The 21,340-nt window shown below is 36.3% G+C and overlaps 1 protein-coding gene across 2 annotated transcripts in view; it reads right to left on the reverse strand.

Annotated features, from left to right (window-relative positions):
* Positions 1-21,340, reverse strand: part of LOC136029363 (cytosolic carboxypeptidase 6-like) — a 121,963-nt gene that overhangs the window by 10,275 nt on the left and 90,348 nt on the right. For both annotated transcript variants that reach the window (XM_065707688.1, XM_065707679.1), the window contains exon 10: positions 8,204-8,314. In XM_065707688.1, the coding sequence (XP_065563760.1) occupies positions 8,204-8,314 (111 nt within the window). The remainder of the gene's footprint in view (positions 1-8,203; positions 8,315-21,340) is intronic.

The following is a 21,340-nucleotide window of genomic DNA, read 5'->3' on the forward strand; positions in this document are numbered from 1 at the left end:
TTACTGAGAGCAGCTGCTATGCGAGTTAAATCTGGTTCGCCACTTCGCAAAGTTTCGAAAGAGGTTGGTTTGCCACGAAGCACAGTGCGAAGAGCAGTTGCAAAACTCGACGCAGCAGAAGATCCCCTATCAGTGGAGTTGGCAACTACCTTCAACTTTAAATGTGTGTTCTCAGCAAACGAAGAGATACTTCTGAAGGACTATATGATCACGGCACAGCACATGCATCATGGACTTACGAAAAAGGAAGCAGGTCAGCTTGCATATGAATATGCCCAGGCCAAAGGGAAGAATATGCCGAAGAACTGGACTGAAAATAAGTGTGCAGTAAAAGACTGGATGAATAGCTTTATGAGTCGTGTTGGGCTTTCCCTAAGGTCCTCCGAAACGACAAGCCTTGCCAGAGCCACCAGCTTCAACAGGACGAATGTCAGCGAATTCTTCAATAATTTAGAAGAGCTGCTTATAAAGCACAAGTATCCGCCGAATATAATATATAATCTTGACGAGACTGGAGTAACCACTGTCCAGAAGACACCAAAGGTGGTTGCAGAAAAGGGATCAAAGCAAGTTGGACGCATTAATTCGGCTGAGCGAGGGACGCTGGTAACGGTCGTAGGGTGTATCAACGCAGCTGGCCAGTCGATAGCCCCTTTCTTTGTCTTTCCACGAGTGAACTGGCTTCAAAGTTTTCTCAATGGGACTCCCCCTGGAAGCACAGGAAAATGCCAGCCGTCTGGATGGATGACAGCCGAAATCTTCCCGGATATGATACGCCATCTGATCTCCCAAACCAGTTGCTCGCCCACAAATCGACTTCTGCTGATTATGGATAACCATGATTCGCACGTCTCATTGAGCGTGGTTAATCTTTGCAGAGAAAACGGCATTGACGTCTTAACGCTTCCGCCGCATTGCAGTCACAAGCTGCAGCCTCTTGATGTTGCTGTTTATGGGCCATTCAAGCGATACTACAATGAAGCAGCTAACTCGTGGATGATTTCGAACCCAAACAGGAGGATTACCATTTATGAAATCGGAATATTCGTTGGAATCGCTTTTCCAAGAGCTTTCGTCATGGAAAACGTACTAAGCGGGTTCCAAAAAACAGGAATATACCCTTTCAATAGGAACGTTTTCCAAGATCACGACTTTCTCAGCGCCTTTGTGACAGACCGACCAGCACCAGAGACGTCTCCCATGACAGGCCAGTCTGCAGTTCCATCAACCAGCCCTGGCGACGAGAGCTTGAATAACGACGTGCTGCCAACTACCAGTAGCTCAGTGATTTCTGCGACTATGCCAGTGACTCCAGAGTCGGTTCGTCCTCACCCAGGCGAGTTTCTATGCAAGAGACGGAAAAACGTCTAGGAAAAGAACAAAGTCCAAAATTCTGACGAACACACCTGAAAAAACAGACTGGAAGAAGAATTTGAGTTGAAAAGAAAAAAATCAGAAAAGAAAGCTCAAAGAAAACGGCCTGAAAAGAGAAACCTCTCCAAACAGCCTGGGAACGGGGAAGACAGCTTCGATGAACATATCGCGCTGGATGATGAAAGTGATGACAGCTTGCATTTGGATGGGTCAGAGGAGGAGGAGTTTCTTGATGGAACCGAACCAAAAAGTGGGGATTTCTTGGTTGTGAAAGTGCCGACCAAGAAGAGCTTCAGGAATTATGTTGGAGTTGTGTGTGATTGTGAATCTGATGGTTTCCAAGTTCAGTTTTGGAAGCGATTAGCTCCATCGAGCAAATTCACGGCAACTGAAGAGATGAGCTTCGTGCGAAAAGAAGAGGTCATCATGAAGCTGCCAAAACCGACCCCTTCGGGCGGAACGACGAGACAGTCGGCTCAGTTCGTTTTTCACGTAGATTTGGCCTCGTACAGTGTTTAAATATAGTTATTTGCTAACTTTTTACTTTTTTACTTACTACTAGTATTTTAAGTATTCGAAATAAAATTGTTTAGAGACAATCAATCTTTTTGAGCAATTGGGTCCGTCTTGCCCAAAGGGCTGGTCCGTCTTATCCTATGGGGTGGGCAAGATGGACCTTTTGACCAACTTCAGTTTTTTTATCTGGGCCCGGAAATACGGCTGATTTATGTGTGAAGAAGGTTTCTTTACGTAACTCAATGTTTTGGGGACAAGTTAGACACCTTTCGTCAGTCGTTGCTTGTTTCCAACCTCATCCGCAGACGGAAAACCAAAATGGGGTCCGTCTTACCCGACTCTCCCCTATAGTGTGTGATCTAAATCCAGGTAATTCAGCGGGAATAGACGGGTCTAGTTCTATAATTGTTGAAGTATTATTGTTTGTAGTAATTTTACCATTACAGCGTATAACTAATCTTTTATTTAAAACTGGAGTTTTCCCAGCTGCTTCTAACCAAGCGAGGATAATCCTACTTCGTAAAAGTGACTCTCCTGAAAACTCATCAAATTACCACCGTATTGCTTTTTTGTCAGCTTTTTCTAAAATATTTGATAAGGCAATTTATAAGAGTTTTTGATTTTCTTAAATCGTCTAATTTCTTCGCAAATTCCCAGTGTGGTTTTAGGTCTGGACACAATCTGAAGACGCTATCTTTGCACAAACTGAAGACGCTATCTTTGCTCTCGTCCATATATTCATGAATGCTTAGATAGAGGTTAAATTCCAGCAACAATATATTTAGATTTTAAAAAAGCATTCGATACAATATCCCATTGTATTCTTATTTGTAAACTGGATAATTGTTGAGTTCGCGGACTGGCGTTGGATATAGTTAAATCTTGTATAAGAGAAAGCAACAAATAGATGGAGGCAATTTCCTCTCTTCGCCTGTTCATCAGTCTTCGAAAGTTTGGGTACCACAGGGATCTGTCCTAGGTCCTCTGCTCTTTCTAATCAAACAGTTCGTAGTAACGAACCGTAGTAAGGAGCGACCCGGCTCAATAGTAAACAAACTCTAAAAAACGGAATTTTGATGCTAAAGATACGTCAAAAGAATATGATTTTTATGTTGATTTTAAATATATAAGTTTCATCAAATTTAGTCTTTGTTACCAAAAGTTACGAGCCTGAGAAAATTTGCCTTGTTTTTTGAAAATAGGAGGAAACAGCCCCTGAAAGTCATAAAATCTTGACGAAAATCACACCATCGCATTCAGCTCATCAGAGAACCCTATTGTAAAAGTCTCAAGCTCCTATCTACAAAAATGTGGAACTGCCAGAAGACCGATCACGGGTGCGTGTTTTTTTTTCAGGGGGTCATCGAATCGACCGAGTGGTTCTAGAATGTCGTAAGAGGGCTCATTCTGACGGAACAGAAAAGTTCTCGTTCCCTTTTTAAATGACCAAAAAAATGGAGGGCACCTAGTCCCCCTCCCACGCTCATTTTTTCCAAATTCAACGGATCAAAATTTTGATCCGCAATCGCCATTTTGTTCAGCATAGTCGAAAACCATAATAACTATGTCTTTGGGATGACTTACTCCCCCACAGTCCCCGGGGGAGGGGCTGCAAGTTACAAACTTTGACCAGTGTTTACATACAGTAATGGTTATTGGGAAGTGAACAGACGTTTTTCAGGGGGATTATTTTGGTTTGGGGGGGAGGTGATGGGAGGAGGCTATGTAGGAGGATCGTACCTTGGAGGAACGTGTCATGGGAGAAGAGGAATTCAATGACGAAAGCGGAGGATTTTCTAGCATTATTATAAGAAAAACAATGAAAAAATAAATATGAAAAAGTTTTTTCAACTGAAAGTAAGGAGCAGCATTAAACATTAAAACGAACAGAGATTATTACGCATATGAGGGGTTCATCTCCTCCTAAATACCTCGCTCTTTACGCTAAAGTATTTTTAGTCATTTCAACTATTTATTCTACGGCCTTTCTGATTCAGTGGTCATTCTTAAGGAGTTGGGACAAAAGTTAAGCTTTAGTGTAAAGAGTGAGGTATTAACGAGGGGGCAAACCGCCTCATATGCATAATAAAAATATAAGAACATAAAAGTTCGTTACGTAAGTTAATTCTTAATTTACGTATATGTTTCGCTAATAAAAACGTTCGTTAAAAATTAAAAGTTCTAGTTGCCTTTTCAAGTAACCGAAAAATTGGAGGGCAACTAGGCCTCCTCCCCCTCCCCTTTTTTTCAAAATCGTCTGATCAAAACTAAGACACTGCCATTTAGCCAAAAAAGAATTAATATGCAAATTTCATTTTAATAATTTATGTGCGGAGAGCCAAAATCAAACATGCATTAATTCAAAAACGTTCAGAAATTAAATTTAAAAAAACTAGTTTTATTAACTGAAAGTAAGGAGCGAAATTAAAACTTAAAACGAACAGAAATTACTCCGTGTATGAAAGGGGCTGTTCCCTTCTCAACGCCCTGCTCTTTACGCTAAAGTTTTTTACGCTTTAATAGAGTAGAATTTAGAGAAAGAGTTAAACTTTAGCGTAAAGAGGGGGGTGTTGAGAAGGGAACAGCCCCTTTCATACACGGAGTAATTTCTGTTTGTTTTAATTTTTAATGTCGCTCCTTACTTTCAGTTAAAAAAAACTAGTTTTTTTATTTAATTTATATAAAGGATCTTCACCGCGCTTTGGCAATCCCCTGTCTCAACCAGTGTGGGGAAATACTTAGTAATTACTTAAGTAAAAAATCTGAGGACTTGTACTCTACTTAGGTAAAAAATCTATAAAGTACTTTATACTTATACTTAAGTAAAATTTGAAATTATTAAGGGTACTTAGGTACTCAAGTACTATCTTCATGGCATAGGAAAATTATTGAACTGCGACGAATTGAACTGCCTATATATTAGTGGATGAATGGATTTTGGTCTTTGAGAACAACGGCTCCCGGCCTGGCACAAAATTTCAAAAACGGATGCTATCATGACAGAACTACCATATATAGTAACGGAAAGTTTATATAAACGGAAAGTTTTTGTTATAAATGGATAATATATAAGAAGGATGGTGCAGTATCTGCCACATACAAAAACTGCTCAAACAAAATTCTGAAGGGTCACATGCATGCAACAACGAATTTTCACAAACATCTCAAGGTGAGTTTGATAGAGCTTACTACAATATGTTTTCTAGTTAGTTTATTTTGAATTTTCTTTTCTTTATTTATCAAATTTGTCTTTTGTTGCATTGATAAAAGTAAACCAGGAGGTACTCCAAAAGAAGAATGAAACAAAGATAAGAAATGGTTAATTTTACTCGTCACAAAATTGGAAAGCTTGCTGACATATGTGATATTTTGTAAAAACCTGATCGATTTGGCTGAGAGATTTGGCGAAAGTAAGCCAGCTTTGGTTCTTACTCTACTTTTGGGTCTTGAACAAAGATTGCCCACGGTCCTGGCGGTCCTGGACATGAGAGTTCTTCATGCAAGAGACTATGTTATTGCCTCTGCAAGTCATTCTTTCTTCAAATTGAAGTGGTTTCCTAATAACCAGAAGGATGTAGCAGTTGAACACTTGGTTTGACGAAGCAAAAAAGGTCGATTATTTCAGAAGTACTGACAAGGCTGACAGAGGTAACTTTTTGTCCGGAGATGAATTATTTGATCTTAGTGATGAAGAAACAACTCGTGATAACTCTGGCAACCGTTGCCGCGAAACCAATTCTGTGAAGGTGGTGGTTTTGCCATATTTGAATGAGAGGCGAAAGGAACTATCTGTGCTCAAAGTGTACCTAAGGGTAATGAAAGTTTTCAAGAAGTACAACTGTATCATTCCTTAGTCTTCACCTGCAGAACCCCTTTTTTCAATAGGTGGTGGAATTTTTACTCCAAAAAGAAACATGTTTGGAGATGGTATGTTTGAAAAGCTTCCGCTGTTGAAGAGAGCAACTAAGAAATTAAGTTAAGTTATGATGAAGCTATAATGAATGTTCTTTGCAAATTTTTTTCTTTTTATATCTTAACTGAAGTAAAATTTGACTTTTTGTGAAACCAGTTGATTTGTTTCATGAAAACAGTCAGTTTTTCTGAAAAGCAGTCGATTTCTCGTCAGAATCCTGCTTATCTTGTCCACTTGGAAAGGAAACGGATATTAAAGAAGTGTTTTGCGTGTTATTTACTGTAAGTAAAACATTAGTACTTGAGTAAAATACTGAAATAAAATTGAAATACTTGAGTACTTAAGTACTGAAGTACTTTTTGAAAAGTACTTATTAAGTAGATTTTTCGAGAAGTACGTAATACTTGTACTTAAGTAAAATTTCTCTGAGTACTTGGTACTGGTACTTAAGTAAAAAAAGAAGTACTTGGCACAACACTGGTCTCAGCACAAATGTTGCTGTTGATACGGCAGTTTTACTTTCTGAGAGGAATGACGAGGAGCTGGAGGTAGAACTGGATACTGCATTTTCTAATGTTTTAATTTAGGTGCTCTTCAAATTTTATTGCCTTGACTTTATCAAAAAATAATTTCATAATTTTACAGCAGAAAGTCAAATATCTGCCCTCGTATTACACGAGTTACTTCTTCAAAGTAGCTATTGTCAATATCACGGGTGGAAACGATGAAGTACCTTGGACTTGTAATTGACAAAAGCTTATATTTTAAAACCCACATTCAAATTTTTGCTTAAAGATTTCAAGGTATGTTGATTTAATGCAAAGTTTGAAACATTTTTTGGCCTACTCTACTTTACGAAGCATTAATTTTTCTTTGATTCAGTCTAATCTTAATAATTGTTTTCTAGTATACTTATCTACATTTAAAAACCATATTAAATCCATACAGATTTTACAAAATAAAGCCCTAAGAATCCTGAAACTTTTTATTCCTTCACCTTTTGCACTTCCAAATAAGTTTTCTACAGCATATTTATATACTTATCTAGATATACTTCCAGATTCTTCACAATTTACTTATGGAGCAGTTCTGTAATAATGACATTAAGGCTATGATTAAATGAACTTGAAAACATCGAGGTTCAATATTGATTTTAGAGTAGCCTCCTGTCTCTCAATTCTCTAGAGACTGTCGATTATCAAAAACCCTTCAAATAGCACTTATTCATTGGCGGAAATACCAGGTTAATTATATCAGCTTGTCAGTCTCGTCTCCAGGGGTGTTATTGGCGATCTGAGACGATTCTTTCTGGCAAAAAACTTGTAGAAATTTCAGGTAGCTGAAAATATTCTATGGGACTGTTCAAAAATAGGAAAATACATCGAAAAATGGTTGCAATCATCTTACAGGTTATTGTCTTCTGCTCATGATAGTACCAATTTTGTTTTAAAAGCAATATCCTTAATAGAGTACACTTGTGAAAAAGGGCTAGACATTTTCTAAGATTTCTAAGCAATTACAGGAAATTCAGCAAAATCCTAGCAAACATTTTGTAGCATCTTCAAGAAGCTACGTCATGATATTAAAAGCGGTATCTTCCGTCAAGTACTTTTTGAGTACTTTTTAAATATAGCTTTTCGATTTTAACATGGGATTTTCGAGTTCCATCAGTAATCACGGCCTTAAGAAATTACCACCATATTACCTCAATCAAAGTTTATTCTCTCAATCGCAAAATATACATAATTATAACACTCGACAAAAAAAAGAGTATCTACACTGACAAGTATAGTACTGAGAGATCTAAATTCACTCCGTTTATGTCAGTAGCCCGGTGCTGGGACTCTCACAAGGATCTTATTGATAAATTCTCTTCTATCCAGTTAAAAAAGGAATCTTAGATTTCATTTAGTTCAAGATTATCTTTAATTTAACGTCTATTTAATAAGATAAATTTATTTGTTTTATTTGTTGCTCTGGGTGAATGTGGGCCTCTCCGCTATCTTCTAGTCTTAATTTTTATTTAATAGCATTGAATTTTCTTATATTTATTTATGGATCCTGGGCTAGCTACTACTTTCATATTATTGTTGTGTTATTGTATCTTTGCTGTCGTGTTTATCTTTGTATTGTAGTGTTATTTATTATTGTATCTTTGTCTAGGCTTAGTTTTTCGAGTTTGTCTCCCCATGGGCCTATGTCAATTATATACATGTATGTGTGAATGTGAATAATAAAATGATTGAACTTGAACATTGAACGGGAACTGATCTTGTTAAACTGCTTGTAAGTTAACGAACAGGCTTTTCCTGTTTATTCGGAAAATTCAATCACATTCGTGAAAAAGTACACGCGTTCGGTGTTCCTTGTGTCAAAAAATAAACATTCAATTTAATTTACCTGCGTGCAGTCCCTGCTTTGGCAGAATCTTTGTTGAAGCAACAGTTTGACCCAACATAGTCAGGGGCAATTTTTGATAGTAGCTTAGGGAATAAAAGATGACGCTCTAACCTGAAAATCCAAATATAGTTAGGAATTATTCTTGAATGGTTTTAAAACTCTTTGAATATTCTGATAAACCAATAAACTCGGCAGTGATATCATTGTTACCAATTTCCAAGTTTATACCCTTTTCTTTATATATGAAAAAGGGCAAATTATATGCTATCAATGCAAATCAGGAACCAACGGATAAGACTCGTGGTTCACTTCCCCCCCTGAAATCTCACATTTTCTCAAATTTCTAGTGACTTCTTGATCATATAAATTTACTCTAATCACGCCCCTCCCCAAAGAAAAAATCTGTGTACCTTACATGCATAACAGCATTTGCCCAAAATGAGATGTTTGTTTAAAAAAAAGCTGAGAATCGGATATCCCAATGTAGTTTTTCTTTACTACCGCTTGTTACAGTTTGAGTTTTGACATGTTTTACAGAGAGTTAGCATACATGTTTGTTTAATTTTTTTTGTCTTTGATGATCCAAAAAAAGAAGAATTCAATGTCTTTGAGTTCCCCTCTGGGATATATACCCTGTGAAGAACAGCAAATTAACGATACTTGTCACCAATTGCGAAAATCAGGCGAGTTCAAGGAAGCATGTGTGGGAAAACGGGCCAAAGCGAACCTTATTTTAGAAATCTCTGAACTAAATTAAGATCAGATATTCCCTAGAAAAAAGAAAGGTAGGCAGAGCAGCAAGAAGAATGAACTGTCTAGAGAAAATATAGTTTGAAAAGGTAAAAAGTCGAAACACAAAAATACCAAGTCTGCACTTACCTTTCCCAGAATACAAAAAAAAAGAATGAAATGTAAACAAATTGAGGAGCCCGAAAAATAAATATGCGACCTCAATTTTGCCAAGGTTCCCGCAATTATCACCAGTAATTACAACGCTGGGTCTTAAAACACCATACACTTCAAATGATTAGTCATGATAGTAGGGGCTACTAAAACCAAATAAAGAGGGCAGTATGCACACAGTAATGAAAATAGAAAAAAATCAGAAAATTGTCCAGTGATGCAAAGTTCAGTTGATATATTTTTTATAAATACTTAGTATTGTTTCGATCTAATTTAGTATCTCCTTACAGCCGGGAGATGCAATGTCCAAGTATTTTGAAAAGGAGCATGAAACCCCTTTAAAAAGGATTTCGTTGAGGAAGTAGTTCACCATGGTAAACATCCTGAGTTACGATTACCTATCGCAAAAATCAAAGATAGTCGTATTTGGCATGGTAGAAGTAGTATGTCTATTATTTTTCACTATTGCTAGCACCTACTTGATAAAATACCGATTAAGGGTTCATTCAAAAACAATTTTCCTTGTTTATATTTTTATACCCTAGTAGTGACGTCATAATCTATTCTGCAAGGCCCATAGCCGCTAGTTTTTTCTTCGCCGTTAATCACGAGGAAGTTTAACGGTGATTCCCTCAAAACGCAGACATTATTGATTGACTTCAAGATGCAGGTGTTTGTTATATAATAGGATGTTGTTTACCTGTGTGGAAGATTATGTAATTTTGGGTGACTTACTAGAGCTGACAGATCACTTACCTCAGTATCAAAAACAGTTCAGTGCGTCAACATTGTAGGTATTGTTCTTAGAATATTCTTTACAACTTATTTATATATATATATATATATATATATATATATATATATATATATATATATATATATATATATATATATATAAATTAATTGATAATTTTAGACTATTGGATAATGAAGACACTAGCAATAATGAAATGAAGCCTAGAGTACCTTATGTAACAGCAGAAATTATAAGGGGTTGTTGGCTAGCCCTAGAATGGGACGAGATGTTTGCAAGAAATACATTGAGTAAATTAAAGTTGGCAGAACACTTATGTTTTGCAGGAGAAGTGAATATAAGGCATATAAAAAGATTTCAAGACGGATTAATGCATTAGTGAAACATATTGAAGACAATGATCTGAATCAATATGCAAAATGAATGGGTTTCTTACTATTCCATTTCAAATGTTATTCTTGTTGGATATTTTACCAGAGATGAGAAGTTAGAAAGAATGTTCATTCTTTGTTAGTCTATAATCGACAGCGAGAGTGTCCAGATTAGAAATGGTTGGATTTGAAAAACATAAAATCAAACGGAATCTGGTGACTTTAAAACAACATTTGATTCTAAATGTTTGTTTCCAAGAGTTATCTGTTAAAAAAATACTATCTCAAAGAATATTTGATGATGCAATGAAAAATGATTCCCCATCTTTGGACTATTTTATGAAACTTTTACGACGTGGGCCAGATGCATTTCCTCAATTTATTGACAGAACGTTAACTAGAAATTCGTTTAAGACGAACATTTTTGCCTGGCAACAACAAATAAGTTGACAAATTCTGACTCCTCCTAGAAGTAAAAGGAAGATTGTTGATGACTCTGGCGAAAAGTGTAGGTTGTGCAATCCATATAAATTGCATAAAGGATCTGCATTGCAAATTAACAATTGTAATTCCTGTCTTGAAGATGTTTGTGACTCTCACAATTGAGGTTTCCTATGCTCCCATTGTCACTATGATAAATGTGATCAATGGGAAAAAACTTACCCTGGTATGATAGGAAAAAATCTAAACGTAAATTCAGTTTATTTTTGAAGGACTGGTATCGTCGTGATTTTGAATTGTTTTTGGGAAGAAAAACCTGGTCTACATTACAACTGCTGGAATAATAGGAGAGTATGGTTTTTACTAAGTCGCTGGGAAGATAGTGGCTACTACGATTATAAACCAAATAATTTTTATTTGGCTGTTACAGAAAGTGATTCTTTTATGAGAATATCATGTGTGACATTGCTTCAAATAAGCAAATTAAAACACGGAAATTTTATGATATGAATCTGAATAATAATATTGACTTTACAAGGACATATAATAACAATGAAGTTAAATTATATTATAGGAAATATGACCCTGACTTTGCATGCCGAGATGAGTTCAAGCTAAATCCTGATGAACTTCCGTCACTTATCGTTATCAATGGTTACCTGTAGGTGGAAGAAGAAATCTAAAGAATGAAGACTTTTATTGTACATACATGTTTTCTTAATAAGTAAATTCACAAACGCTTTTAAAGCATTTTACTCTTATGGCACTGAAATCTATATTACACACGTAGGAAAGGGTATTTTCAGCTAGAAAGTCGTTTAATCGAGGACATCTACGTAAATGGTGAACAATTCACCGTTAGTATACCCACAACATCAAATTTATAACTGGGCATAAAAATCACAGCTTTTGTTTGATAAATCTTGTACTTGCTTATGATTTTGAACAATAGATTCTTCACTTTGCTGAAGAAAGTGTTTCTTGTGATGCGTGTAGATGCATAGAATAGGGTAAGAGCATTAAAAATTTAATATTTGTCGCTGTTTGAAAGACGTATAGCCAATGAATCGTCTTTAAATTTGACGGAATACCATTAACAATGATAATGGTCTTGTTAACCCTTTAATTTGTTCAAGGAAATCTGGGGATAAGCAATAAAATTTGTATTTGGATTAGTTGGATGAAAGTTGAATACATTGACTATTTGCTTTGTGTTCATGGTGCCAAGTCGAGCAAAACACTGTCATCTAATTTCCCAATAGGTTTCAAATTGATTTGGCAAAATTAATTCTATACTCTCCGCTAACGGATCGGCAAAGGTATATTCGAAACGTACAGTGACCTTTAAGACAATACTCCTATCTTAAAACTAGCCAAATCCAATACAATGATACCAGGAGTTTTACAAACTTTGCTCCGATTATTCCATTTTCAAATAGTTATTAATCTCGATCTAGGGATAACATTGTCAATTTATATAGAGACATGTATGTCTTATCAAAGGATAAATTGTAGAGTAGAATTCCATTTACTTTGCATACAAGAGATGAAAGTCCAAACATTTCAATTTGTGTGGGGAATTTGTCAATGATCCTATTGCACGAGCACTTTTTACAAAAGTCAAAACGAGTTTTGAAGGAATTACACAATTGATAAATGAAGAGTCAATGTAGTTACGGAACCCGTAGCAATATGTCGTTGATTTGCGATTGTATTCGAAACAAGCAGTTTGATATTATTTCCGCTAGCTCTTAATTTTTCAATTGCCAATGCAACAGCACTCATAACCTATTGTTTTTAGTACATGAAGCACTGTCAAGGCGAGAGAGACTGTTGTATCAGGTGCAGCGACAAGTGCTTTTCACAAAATAAATTTGGACAGAGCAACCTGTAACTTTATATCAATCTTAACATTGGGAGGCATCGATTGAGATATATTAAATATCTCATGATTTATTGTCCAAACCAAGTGTAAATCACTAGTTGTTGCATTTCTAAGTATATTGGCAGTGACAGTGTCCGTTCTATATTCATATCAAATGGCTAAGTCGTTCAATTTCTTATAGGAGCCTGGAGTCATTAAAATGAATTGCATGTAGCTCGCATAGTTCGATATATTGTTTTGTTGTTTTTTTTTTGTTCACCAACGTTTCATTGATTTAGACAATTATTTGTTTAAACAAGTTGTGTAGCACATAATTTTCATAGGATAACCCTCGGCAGCAATTGGTTCTCCATTATTTGATTTTTTGAAAATGACATGCAAATCTATAAGCGTGAAAGTCAAATCTATGAAATAGTCTTCACTGGAAAAAATTTGAGAATGAACGTTTTCATAGAGCATTTTTTAGATAAAACTTTTCATGGTGACCATGTCTTACACTCACATCAATGTTTTTTGCATTGGAAAGGTTCAATGATGAGATGACTGAAAGATGAGATTCTTTGTGCGGTAACTACGGCATATCTAGGAAAAGAAATCCCTTTTCGATCTAACAATTCTATCCTTGTTTCCTTTTTCTTCTTTGACAAGAGTGATACTTTTGGCCTCTGACCTGACTAGAGACTGTTGAGTGATGATGTGCTTCTCGCCCCTTCTAAACTTTTTCCACTTTGTCATGATTTCAATCGCTCGCCGAGGGGTCGCACAGTGGGCCTGAAATTTTGTGAAACACGTTCCTTAAAATCCTACAGAGAGTCCTAACAGTGTAGTTTAGAGGTTACAAAATCCACAGCAACCGGGGTAATATATTTTTTAGCAAGAGGTAGTGCAGAGCAAAACAACTGAGCAAAACAATTGCCAAGACCATAGACCAACATTCAGGAACGACTCCTGTAATAATCCGTTCCATAACCCAATTGTCGAGGTCAAAGAGTAGCAACATAGCAATCAATATCAGAGCAAAAAAAAGTATTTTTTTCTATTAGCCATCTCACTTGATGGGTCAAAAATGACATGTAATTACCCCCTATTTCTAAAGAATCACCCAATTCACTTCATAATTTTAACTGACAGAGCTTCAAATACGAAGTGTTTATAGGAGTATATTGAAGTTGCTTCATACTGTAGTGGTGAATGTGTTCTCGATTTCTGAACAAAGGAATCATACAGAAATATACAATTTTCCCATGAGAAGATGAATGAATAGACAGCGAAAATAACCCGTTCTACCCCACTGCTGGTTCCAGCACTCTTACACTCTATCTTTGTTCTACTATATCAGGCTTGTACGCCTTAGTTAAAACGCTAAAACATCTAATAGGCTTTTCAATGTGCAATATGTCATTAAAAGTTCAATATTTCTTACCAATCGTTCAGCTAATGCCACATTTATTGGACTATGACTATGATAGGGCATTGTATTAAAACCGTTTTTTCATATGGATTAACAAATTCACTTCCCCGATCTGTTGGAATTTTCTTATAAAATATATTCAATAATAGATTCAAGGGCCTTATCATCTTCATCACCTCTCTTTGAGTGCAATGGAACGGCATGTGCATAGCGACTAAAAACACCGATTGTAAGTAAAATATACTTGTACGGCCTATCATGACGTCTTTTATTCTCATCTAGAGTCAAAAGATCTGCTTGTAATATATGTAAAGGGAAAAAAAGGTTTAGTTCTTGGTAATGACCATCACAACTCTATGATTTCGATGAAGAAAATAGCTGGTTTCACTCTTTGAGGGCCAACAAAAGAAGTATCGAACAAGCAACTCTCTCTGTGTTCTACTATCTCAAGCTCGTACGCCTTAGTTAAAACACTGAAACATCTAATAAGCTTTTCATGAAATATTTATGGGCCTAACATAATTTACACTTACGTGAAGGCTCGTATTATCGATGCTGCCTTGCATAGAAGTTCCGGCTACTTCACTAACATAGGGCTTGGGGACCGCAGAAGCGCCCAAGTCTTTAACATTCTTGGTGGGCACAGGCTTCGAAGGGACCACATCTTTGGTGCTTAGCATGCTTGTACTAGCTCCTGACCATGACTTCTTACTGACAGGAGCCCCTTGCTGAAATAGAAATTAATTTTTTTCATGAAATAAAAGCACACCCTGTTAAAATATCTCTTATTTTCTTAGAAATACTTGATCCTTTAAGAAAGTTGAAATTCAGTTTTCGTAAAAAGAACGTACATGGTCAAAGTACATCTTAATTTCATAGAAATATGTGAGTAATTAAGAAATGTGGAATTTAGATTTTCACAAATAATTCATCCCTACTGCTCCTCATTTACCTCAATGGGCCCACACGTAGGAAAATATACGGTAATGGTATGAGACTAGGGAGCAAACATTGGGAAATCCCTTTGCTAAATGCGTCACCCCTTTGCTTAAAGAAGGACTTAAATTTTAATAGGAATTAAAGAGGGGATGGTCTCTTCCTCAACCTTAGTAGGGGGCACCTTCTTTCGATAATGCTTGTTTTCGTGGTCCACGAGGTTAAACAAGAAAGCTATGGAAAAATCCATAAAATAAGTTTTCCAAAAGAAAGGTAAGGAACTTAATTAGACTGAAAATGAGCAAATAATTTACTGAAGTAAAGGCGATTCATATCAATACTAACTGAATACAGCATAAATTGAATATTTGACAGAAAACCTTGAATTAACAAGTATCGCAAACCGTAAATATTTTCTTTGCCTTTATATGTGGTTTTATTCTTTCTAGAATATATTACAGCAAAATAAAACATTCTATTCTTCGTGCCTTTATTGCACTCCAGCTTCAGAAGTTTTTCACAACACTGTTTAAATGTAATAAAAGAACATTTTGAAAACAAAAAGCCATATACCCTCTCTTTAAATTCGAGTTTAATAAGCCGTGCATAACAAAAAATATGACTTCAAAATGACTGCATACCCCTCCACCCTCATGCTTGTGGGGGATGAAAGTTCCTCAGACACTAGTTCATTATCATACTCAGAAAGACACTTGTCCACTTTCTTGCATGGAATCGTCACTAAAAATGCAATCTATTTAACAAACATCTCTTAATTTTAACGAAAATAATATTCTTTTTCCTTTGAAAAATATTTCATTATTTCTTTTTTGAAGGAATTTAGGAGACAAAGCAGATGTTAACCAATTAAATGCATGGCATTAACGCTCACGTAAACTAATCCTTTACCTGACGAAATGGTATTCCAAATATCTGACGGATGTTAATTATGCCATATTTACCCACCTGCTAGAATAGGCTTTGATTAGCGGAAAAGTGCATTGAAATTACGGACGGGGTAAAAGTATATGTTTTTGCGAGAAAACTAGGTTAATATATTACCGAGAGAACTATGCAATAGCAGGAGGAGACAGGGTTTTACTTATTATTTCCATATAAACAATTACATCAGCTCTAATTTGATTTTAACCTCATCCCTATTTTTTGGTGGGGGGATGGGAAACCATCACTTAAAATGCAAAGAGACTTACCTGTAAATAGCTCTGGCTAAATCCTTTTTAAATTTCTTCTTGTGTTATCACTCATGTCAAAAGTAAAACTGATGAATTTCCTCGTCTTGGACCGGGTTTTATAGCCCCTAGAGAACACAGAAAATTACCTGCTCCATTACCCGCTATTAATAACATTCTCTTGCATAATGCTATTTAATGCATAATTGTAATCCCTTGTGTACATTGGGAAATCAATAAATGTCTAGACTATACAGCAGCTTGCCTTTGTTCTTGTTGAAAATCAATACATAGCAGGAATTATGTTGTCTATGTTAGCAGCAATGAAAAAAGGGCATGTGTGTAAACCAGAAAAAAAACCTATGTCATCAATAGGTTAAGATCATTTTTTACAACCGAAAGAGCTTCCCCACTAGACTGGCGGGGCCCTTTTATTTTTTCTCCCCCCCCCCAGGTTTTTAACAATTGACATAACAACAAAAGAAAAAAACATCCCCTGTTACGTAGCAAATACTTGCATCTTGAAGAAAACCAATAAAACCTGCGTCTTGAGGGAATAACCATCAAACTTCTTTGTGATTAACGGTGAAGAAGAAAAGAGTAGCGTCTATGGGTTCCACAGAATAGATTATAGCGTCACTAATTACTATCTGTCTGACTGCACGAACAAAACTTCCATGTGCAACGGAAAACGAATGTAAATGGTGTGATTATTGTTGTTTTGTTTCTTAATTCAATTTAATTTATTCAAATAAAAAATAAGACATAACACCAATAATAATTAGGATCCTGGAAGCGAACTTGTTAAGGACCATAACAACAAAAAATTGAAAATGAAAAAAGAGAAAACACGGGTAATTCAAGCAAATTGAATAAAAATTTAGAGAAATATAATGTCAAAGTTTAGTACATTGTTATACAGCGTGCGAAAACATGTGGATAACTAGACACTGAAGGGTATTATATTCCTTTAAAGTATAGACACATAAATGGGGGATGACTGGGCAGAACTAGAGACACCGTTGGGGACAATGAAGGAACGGTTGGATAAACGAAGACAGGTGCCTTCAGAATTATTACTATTAAAATAAGATAATAATTGGGGAGGAAGATTTTTATGGTAGGCGGAGTATGCAAGGTATAAATTTAATTTTTTGATGATTTACTCAAAAGAGATAATACCAAAATTGGAGTACAAATCCTGGATGGGATATAGTCGAGGCAGCCAAAAAACTGCTTTGGTGGTACGGTTTTGGGCAGATTTTAATTTATTGGTAACTGAAGGATAAGTGTTGCCCCAAACAAATCCGCAGTGTAAGATATATGGGAAAATGAAATAGTAGTAAAGGGTGAAAGGATATCGGGAGGAAGAAAATAATTCACACGATTAATCATACTTACCTGTCGCAAGATTATGGCTCTGATTTACGAAACATGTGTTAAAAATTATTAGGAGGAGTCTATGTGGACACCAATAAACTTGGCAACTTCGAAACGCGGGAGGAGATTGGTAGAATATTTTAGGCCAAGTGCTTGCTGAGCTCCATTTTTTGTAAGGGGTTCGAAATAATACAATCTGACTTTTCTTGCTGTTAATGGTCATGCAGTTAAAAAGACACCACTCCTGTACTCCATTCAGAAGTATTTGAGTAGAGGTGACGACGGATGGTCAATTACGGCCGGTTATGAAAAGTTGCTATCGTAACCAAAATCTACTTGGTGCACGGTTGTACCCAGGTCTTTAACCAAATCATTAATATAAAGGAGAAAAAGTATTGGACCAAGAATAGAGCCCTGGGGGACGCCCCTCCAGACAGGTAGGGGATGCGAAGTTACCTCACCCAGACTCTCAATCTTTTTTCTACCAGAGAGGTAAGAACCGAACCATGAGAAAGGAACTCCACTAATCCCAAAGTTTTTGTATTGCTGAGGACGGCCCTCGCACATAGGGCCGAAATATTCATTCTAATTTGTTTCCCACTGTCTTGACAAATTCCCTATTGTTCTTCTTTTTTGGTGTTTGTTATTGAGTTTGCTTAGTAAAAAACTGTGATCAATCATGTCAAAGACCTTATAAAAATCCAGAAATAATCCCAATACAGCATTTTTAAGGTCAAGTTGGGAACGTATAAACTGTGTGGCTTCAATTAGTGCATGAGCAGTTGAATTTTTGGGACGGAAGCCATATTGATGAGGAAAAATCAACGAATCTGAAGGATGAATCCTAAATCAGAGGCGCCATTTGGGGGAGTCAGGGGTGGGCAAATGCCCACCCCAGATTTTCCATGGGGGCCCAAGCTTCCACCTCAAAGGGCCCTTTGCCGGCCATAATAATCCATTATGTCCAACATAGTCCATTCTGTCCAATTGATTTGAAATTACTGTACGCCTATTAACCAAAGAGCGTAATTACTTGACGACCCTTGTGGTAATTATGCTAGTTGCTATTAATTATTGTAAACTTTGAAAGTAGGTAAGATACATAATAAAATTCTCGAGTTCTGTCAAATGCCCATTTTCTAGATGATTACGCGACACGAAGTGAGTTGGGGGGGGGCCAAGATGGAGTTTATGCCCACCCCAAGATTTGGTCCAAATGGCGCCTCTGTCCCAAATAAAAAGGGAGAAAGACGTCGGAATATAATTCTCTCGAGCACTTTAGATACAACTGGCAGAAGTGAGTTCGGACGATAATTACTAATCTCAGACGGATCGCCTTTTTTATGAATCGGGATAACAATCGCTGATTTAAATATTTCTGGGAAGACTCCATTGTTGAGACAGCTTTGCTATGTGTACAATGGGTTCACAGACATGGGAAGATACGGTCCTAAGAAGCTAATTACTTACGCCAAAGAAGTCAGGTATACTATTATTAGTGAGAGATTCGATAACTGGGATAATCTGGGATTCTTGCTAGGGTGTTCTGACTGGGAGGGGGAACAGGAGTTAGCACTTAGAATATTAGTGATATAATTATTAACAACATCCAGTACTGAAATTGGGTCAATTAATCTGCCACTGATGTCCTTAAGGTGAATAGGTACAGATCTTGAATTCCTTTCTTTGAAAGAATATCATTTATTGTGGATTAACTTTTTTGCAAGTTCCCTTTGCAATGAGAGATTTTTCCAGTCAAAGGATTTCAAACGATCCGTGAATCGGTTCATACTCACAGTATTATACATTCTATTAGACATTGTATTAGTTCTAGAGGGTTGATTAGCTGGTAGGGAGGGTAAGAAGAGATTCTGAGTTCTGAGTTCTGAGTTCTTTATTTAACATTAAAATCCATAAACAAAAAAATTACTTCAAGACAATCTCCCCCATAAGGCTCCATGGCCGGGAAAGAACAGGGGAGAAAAAAAATACCAACAACAAAAAAATATAAACAAAAAACCAAAAATTGAGTCGCCCACCTTAATAATCTCCAAAAAATGACAAGCTAGGCAGGGGGTAGCACATGATTTCACCAACTCAATTAAATATCCAACTCAATCCAGAGACATCAACTCCAAAGGAAACCGGAACAAAAACAAACAAACAAAATTATTTATTAGCTAGAAAATATCTAACATAATTTTTGAAAATACCAAACGAGTGGCAGCTTCGTACGAACTCTGGGAGCGTGTTCCAGATCCTGTTGCAAGCTGTCAGAGGGTTGAAGTCAGACCTGACTGACGGTGCGTGAAGAACCAGTAAATTGTTGGAAGTGCGGAGATGATAATTCGATTGATCAGAAACAAAAGATATATTATTACATAGGACAGCAGGAAGATGGCCGTGCAACTGTAAAAAAACGAAAGAAGAACAAGAAAGAAAATAGAGAGATTTCAAATCAAGCAAGGGTTTAAGTGAAAAACGGTTAGTTTCCTGAATAAGAGTCCTTGCTTTATCATACAGTTTTGAAAGTGGCTTCAGAGACGAGGGAAAAGTTGACATCCAAATAACAGAACAATATGAAACATAAGACTGAACTAGGCTGCAGAACAAGAGTCTAAGAATCGACCCTGGAAATATATATTTGAGCTTTCTAAGGATTCCAAGACTCCTGGAGACTTTCATTTTAATCAGGTCAATATGATACTTGAACGAAAGATTTTCGTCAAGCAAGATGCCTAGGAATCGAACGTAACGATCCTTAGGTCTACTTAGAGAACCTCTTGATACATTTATTTCATTTAAATCAGGGCAAGCCTTTGAGACTCTAGAGAAAATGAGAAAACATGACTTTTCGACATTTAAGGCAAGATAATTTACATCAAACCATTGGATAACTCTTTCAAAAAGGGCTATCATCCTTGAACGAAGATCAGACTCAGTTCTACCAGTTGTGCCAAGAGTACTGTCATCAGCAAAAGCAATAAGTGTCAGCAAAAAAGCAAAAGCAATAGATCGATTGGAAAGTGGTCTGACAGGTCAGAGAATATTATTTTGGAGGACAGGTGGTTTCCCAGGGAAATGGGTACAAAAATGTTATCAATTACAGTAGCTGTGGACCTCATAGGATCAACTCTAGTAGGAAAAAGGATTGTGAGAAGAAGACTACTTGAGGTAAATGTTTCATAGAAAGTATCACAATCATTATTATTGCCAACACTTAGTAATTTACAATTAAAGTCCCCAAAAACTATTGCCTTCTTTTGTGGTAAATTAATAAAACTAGAAAAACCATGAAACAGATTACAAAAAAAAGGTGTCGGAAATGATGGTGGTTTCTTAAACAATGAAAAAATAAAAGAATTTCGTCAAAACTTATTGTTACGATCATTGAATAAATGCATGTATTATTTATAGGTTGCAAGAATAAGGATTCACAGTCTAATAGCCTGGTGAATTTTAGACTAGACCGGATGTAAAGAGAAATGCCGTCAGAGGAATTGGTTAATTTTCTTTTAATATGAATAGCTTGAAAGCCAGGGAAGAAAAATTCATTAGTATCCTCAATTTCTGAAAGCCATGTCTCTGTTATTTCAATTACGTCAAAAGGGCAGTAACCATTTACTAAAATTAAATCTTTAAAATTAGCCCACTTAGCCCGTATACTTCTGATGTTAAAGCAAATTGTAAGTTTCGTCTCTTCCATTAGCTTAGGTTTCACATTTTTCACAAAATATTCGCAGTTATTTAGGTTTAAGGGGCTAGCTAAGGGGTTGGTGGGCAAATTATTTTGGTCTTCGTAATAGTTAAAAACAACATTATTGCACAGTGATAAATTCGTGAGAAACATAAAATCTTGTATAGTA

Source organism: Artemia franciscana, chromosome 1 (genome assembly GCF_032884065.1).
Source record: "Artemia franciscana chromosome 1, ASM3288406v1, whole genome shotgun sequence".
NCBI classification, from domain to species: Eukaryota; Metazoa; Arthropoda; class Branchiopoda; order Anostraca; family Artemiidae; genus Artemia; species Artemia franciscana.